The sequence below is a fragment of the Megalops cyprinoides genome, chromosome 23 (genome assembly GCF_013368585.1).
Source record: "Megalops cyprinoides isolate fMegCyp1 chromosome 23, fMegCyp1.pri, whole genome shotgun sequence".
Classification (NCBI taxonomy): domain Eukaryota; kingdom Metazoa; phylum Chordata; class Actinopteri; order Elopiformes; family Megalopidae; genus Megalops; species Megalops cyprinoides.
The window spans coordinates 11,429,423-11,435,422 of NC_050605.1; the positions used below are offsets into that span (position 1 = coordinate 11,429,423).

The 6,000-nt window shown below is 40.6% G+C and overlaps 1 protein-coding gene across 4 annotated transcripts in view; it reads left to right on the forward strand.

Annotated features, from left to right (window-relative positions):
* The window catches only part of LOC118770553 (synaptotagmin-1), a 191,405-nt gene extending 185,809 nt beyond the window's left edge, over positions 1-5,596 (forward strand). For all 4 annotated transcript variants that reach the window (XM_036518294.1, XM_036518298.1, XM_036518295.1 and 1 more), the window contains 2 exons: positions 2,842-2,975; positions 4,618-5,596. In XM_036518294.1, coding sequence (XP_036374187.1) covers positions 2,842-2,975; positions 4,618-4,824 — 341 coding nt within the window. In that variant the 3' untranslated portion in view covers positions 4,825-5,596. The remainder of the gene's footprint in view (positions 1-2,841; positions 2,976-4,617) is intronic.
* Positions 5,597-6,000: the final 404 nt, after the last annotated feature.

The following is a 6,000-nucleotide window of genomic DNA, read 5'->3' on the forward strand; positions in this document are numbered from 1 at the left end:
AAAAGAAAATTCTGCACTCCACCATTCTCTGTACCCGACAAAAGGCCCCTTCTGCCTCTGAACTTTCACACATTCATCTTTTTGTAGTTGTACATTGATGAAAGCAGTTCAAGTCCAGGTATATTGTAGCTCACAAAGACTCTGGGAATGAAACTCCTGTATTAAAATATTACAGATTTTTATGTTGCGATTAAAGTTTATTATATTTGTTTAAAATAAATCTCCAAAAGTCAAAAGAATCAGTTCAAAATTGTGTGAAAGCACTAGCTCTTTTAAAGTAACTGAATGTCATTTGTTTAAATCATAAAAAGCCGACCAGTGAAGAGGTTGCTTTTAAATAAAATTAATGGCACCCGTTTCACTTCTGTCTTTTCTTAGGAATGGGAAGTAGCTATGGCTTCCAAACAGACATCTAATGAGACTTTCCTGGATGAAAGATGAAATGTAAATCAAATTTTCTAAATACTGTAATGAAGATTATACAGAGAGCAGAATTGGGATAAATGAAAATTGCAGGGGCAAATGTGTTGCAGTTATCAGTCTACATATAAAGCCATTTTAAGTCAAGTAAAAGAGGTGCACTTTGGGTGCAGCCTGCTCGTGACATTAACACGCGGAGCTAAGCCTGTAATAAATGTAAAAGTAAATGTGACTGTAAATAATTCTTCATTTATTTTCAATGTGTGCTTATGATTTCACATTTAAGCATGTTTGTCATGTTGACAGTCAACAATATTTTGCTGATTACCCCTGTTCTCCGAAGCCCTGGAGCACATCCTGATGTACGCCATGATATTTCTGTCTCCGGTAATGAAATTTCTGATAACGTTATGAAAGCAAAAGCATCTACTTGTGTCAATCTAGGTATGCCGGCATATAAAAATAACACAACCCTCCCATGAAAGGCTATATTACCAATGCAGGAAAAGAGGGGGAAATTGTTACATTGTTTTAAGAAACCCAAACTTGTGCAGCAACATGCAAATTCTGCAAAGTCTGGGACAAATCCCTCTTTTGTTCTTTGGGGGTGGGAGTGCCGGCTGGCTGCAGGAGCGAGAACGCGAACCGCGCCGCAGATGGAAGAAGACGATAGGAGGTGTTTATGTGGCAGCCCCCGATGCGGGCCCAATGCTGACACCGATGCCGCAGAGGATTCTAATTTAGATAGCGTGGGGGCTCATTCATGGACCTCGCGTCTGCTGTCTGCTTTATCATCGGAGACCCTTCCATCACCGAGCCGCCCGTAATAACACCCAGTCACAATGGATGTTCCTGCACGGAAAGCCTGCTTTCTCTCTCTCTCTCTCTCTCTCTCTCTCTCTCTCTCTCTCTCTCTCTCTCTCTCTCTCTCTCTCTCTCTCTCTCTCTCTCTCTCTCTCTCTCTCTCTCTCTCTCTCTCTCTCTCTCTCCCTCTCCCTCTCTCTCTCTCACCAAAAAAGACACGGGCAAGATTCCGCTATTTTGCTGGCAGACCTCATCCCTCTAAATTGAATAAAAGATTAGGGGAATTAAGCTTCACCAATATTTGCTGCCACTACAGCCGCCCCGCAGATGTCCAGAGTCGGAACTTGCCTTTTTAGCATTGCCCATAATATTTCAATCAAGCTGTAATATATTTTTTTTTTTTTAAAGAACAGAATGGGACATGATGTGGAAATCAGAAAATAAATACAAGCAGCATTTTCCCTCAAGGAGGAATAGAGTGAATTGAGACTGGTTCCATTAATATTTCAGCATGTGTTGGTTAACTGTGATTAGCATTTCGAGTTCCACCTTCTTGCTGTGCAGTCACTCAGACTCAATGCTTTGTTCTTGTGTTTGGTTTTGCCAAATGAGCTTACATCAACCTGTCTCAGGAAGACAAATTATAGAACTTCTCCTTGTTAAGCAGGGCTTTAATGGTGTCATATTACTAAAGCCCTTCTTGCACTCCAAAATCTTTGACTCGCTTTCCACCCCGTTCCTGGTGCTTGATTTGTGCGCGCATAAATAAATCACGAGGGCCAGCTCAACATCTTGATTGCTGATGATGAACCTTCAAGGCTGATCAACCTGATTACCATCTGATTGGCTGACAGCTGATGTGGAATCATGAGCCCGGCACTCAGATGCCAGCAGGTTTCCTTCAGTGGAGTTGGAGGCAAGCCTTTGGTCACGAGAAGGCAACTCCCACTGAGCACACGCCCTGCCTGAGTTGATTGATCTGGCATGCTTACAGTGGAAAGAGGGCTCAAACCTTGCCCTCCCCCTGCCTTTTTGGCACCTCCCCCAGAGCTGAAATACACTAAAGGCCCAATCAGATTTTCTCAAGCCAATCGGATAGACCAGTCTTATTTCCAAGAAGGGAAGGAGTAGGTCAGCAGAGGAGATGTTAATTATTGCTTTTATTTTTTGCTACATTATTTATTTATTAGAAGACATAGTTCTTTTGCCTACTATCCATTTATGCAGCTTGATATTTAATTAAGCCATTCAGGTAAAGTACACAAGGGTAGTAAACCTACAACTTGCTGGTTACAAGTCTGGCTCCCTAATCACTGTGCCATACCAATGCTGCTGGTGCTTACATAAAGAAGACACATTCTGAGGAATCTATTGCTGAATTAAAGTTTACTTTTATGTCTGGAAGTCTGAGTCAAATTGTGGCACAGTTTGTATCAATGCCATGTTAAACAGACTTCAGTAACTTCACAGCATCTTATGGATACAGAAGACGTCCGTCATATATGATGGGCAGGTAGCCGGTATCTCAAAGGAGGTTTTGCATACAGTATGATAAAGCACACTATCTTTAGTCCTCTGAACTGGAAGTGTTTAATCCAATTTCCCTTATTCCTATAGATCCGTATGTTAAAATCCACCTGATGCAAAACGGGAAGAGGCTGAAGAAAAAGAAGACGACAATCAAAAAGAACACGCTGAACCCCTACTACAATGAGTCCTTCAGCTTCGAAGTGCCATTTGAGCAAATCCAGGTAACGGTCGACGTCCTTATCCTTTCAAAAGTAATGACATTTGAAATTGGTACAGTTTGGACTTCAAACTTCCTTTGCTCTTTTACTTTCAGTATATTTGGCATGTCTTGATTTGACTTGCAGTTTTAGAAGAGAGATGGTTATAATCCCATTATGATTTGCAATTCAGTTTAATAATCTCTGAATAAAATATGTGATCATAAAGATATTCACACACATGAGTGCATAGTTTCTTCATTGCATATTAATCCAACCAAATGGCATTTGTGGCAAGCAGTAGTGGCAAGCAAGTCTCATGACATTGATATAACCCATACAATCAAAACAAGCATCAACCCGACATTTCACAACCACACAGTGTAACTCCAGATGAGACGTGATTAGGTCAGTGTGGGCACAATGCCTACTCCAAGCTGGGAAATTTTCATCTCAGCCCTTGATAATGATGAAATTACTATCCGTAGAGGAATTACACACATACTAACCTATGCTATTCATGACACTATCGGGTCAATATAAAAAAGAAGCTTGTTTTATGTGGATGTTGGCTTTTGTAACTTTTAGTGAATGGAGTTCTATGGATTGTAACAAAGCTCATAATAGCCATGGTGTCAGAATAAGACTATTACAGAAAAATCTTTTCAAATAATTGTGCTTTTAAATTAAAGCGAAAGGTAAATTGGACTCAAAACGGAGCGACAGGGAATTGCTGTGAAGAACGTCAATGGGCTTGGCTAAACATAGCGGTAATTGCTCTAAATTTATTAAGCTCTTCACAGCTCTAAAATGGTGATTTGTTCCGTGAGTCTCCATTTCCATTTCCCAGTCACATTCAGCAGCTACTCTCCCCACCGGTAGGTGTGTCTGCTAATCAGTGCTATTCATATGAGCTCATACAACAAGAACCCAAACAAAGCATTAAATTAATGCACACAGAGGCCGCGTCTCGTCTGCAGTTATTTCTCTTTGAAACTCACCTCACCCCAATAGAGAGTCTGTTGTATTTCCTTCAATAATTCATTTTGTGGCAGATTAGGCATGCCTACCGAGAACAATTAGACGGGGCTAACACTGAAAGGATAGGCGAGCTCTTTCCCTGGCCGCGGATCGAAACATAATCAAAGCTCTTTGTAAACTAATTCTGTGTTCTTCGGGCATTTTTATGCATGGTTTGCTTCTTTGCAAAACTATTTTGAATCAGTCGAGACAAAAAAATCATTGAACACCAAGTTTGGTGGTTGTTTTCATTTGTTTGTCTGTGTTTTCTGAATGGATTTCGGTGGGATTCACTGGAAACAATTATTATTATGGAATGTTTACCTCAGCCTCTGACCCATTAATTATAGTTGACTTTTGTAGAGGAAGACCCATGTACCACCCTTATTTATTTGAGGAAGACAGTAATACAGACAATGTCTTTAAACCTTCAGAGGTGATTCTTTCAGGAAGTGGTGATGTTTAGCTATGTTTAACCAAAGTTAAGGCCTTTTCCCAAGCTTGTTTCTATGAGCTGACACTCTTTTCAATGCAATAAGAAAATGAAAATTCATGTATTTAGGTGTCTGTTTACTCTCAGACGAATGATGACTGAATAATCTAACTGTCTCTGTCCCTTCTCTGCCCCACCCTGTCCCCTTCACAGAAAGTGCAGGTGGTTGTGACTGTTCTGGACTATGATAAGATCGGCAAGAACGATGCCATTGGTAAGGTCTTTGTGGGGCTCAACAGCACGGGCACCGAGCTGCGGCATTGGTCGGACATGCTGGCCAATCCACGGAGACCCATCGCCCAGTGGCACGTGTTGAAACCCGAGGAGGAAGTGGACGCCCTGCTTAGCACCAAGAAATAAGGGGGGGGGGATGCCTTTCAATACCTGCCCATGTAGTGCTCTTTAGCCAGTATGTGTAAATACCTCAGTGATATATGGGTCCATTCATTTCCACCTTTCCATCCACCCCTACCCAACAGACCCCTCCCCCCATTTTACAAACATTGATGGTACCCCGCACCCCTCCTGCAGATTTGCATTAAAGTTTCAGGTGTAGAGGCCCTATTAGAATCCCTCCTTTGTTTACACCTCCATGACCCCCTACTACCCCCCCAGCCCTGCCCAAATGCCCCCTTCTTTTAAGCAATATGATCTGTATAGATAGCGCATGACTGAAATTATTTATTGTACCAACACAAGTTGTATATATCGGTATGCAGACAAAAATGATTTCTAGTTTATGTGTTTGTATGTTGTTTAGCGTTTCCTAATCTGTGTATATCTAGATGTTTTTAATAAGATGTTCTATTTTAAAAGATGTAAATGGAGATATAGGAGAGCTGATATTATATATTACGGGATTCAAAATTCTATCTTACTGCATTCCAGAAAAATATTCTAACCTACAAGATGCTAGAGGTGGTATACTCTCATTGTAAAGGACGGGATCAGCCTGTATGTTTACCTACCGAACCATTAACCAATGAATACAAAAGCAAACAAATGGTAGAAAAACAAGGCCATTAACTAATATGGTTCCATGGAAGATATGCTGCTGAGAAATATATAAGCACATGGTTTCTTATGACTTTTTATACTATCTTCTTTTTTGTTTGAGAAATTTTGAGTTCATCTTTGAAACTCCAGGAATTTCTCTCAGTTAGTACCAACCGATTTGCCTTTTTTTCCCTCGTCATTTAAGGCAAGGCTTCACTTTTGATGCTGACTTACTTTTATGTGAAAGAGATCCTCATTTTTAGGTCATTGTTTCCTTAAATGCTCTTCATTATTTAAATAAGCTGATCCTCAGCTGGTCCATAGATGCCCCTGACTTCCAAGAAACCACAAACCCTCCGATATAGAACTAAACTGTAGCCATTGTGTCCTTTAACATCGATTAACAATACTTTGTTAATCATTACTTTCAATAGCCTTGTCGCTGGATATTTAATTTAGGACTTGGTTTCGGGGTGCAATATGTGGGGGGGAAAGATTTTGACTAGCTTTAAAATGAACATTCAGTCAGTGTCTGAATAA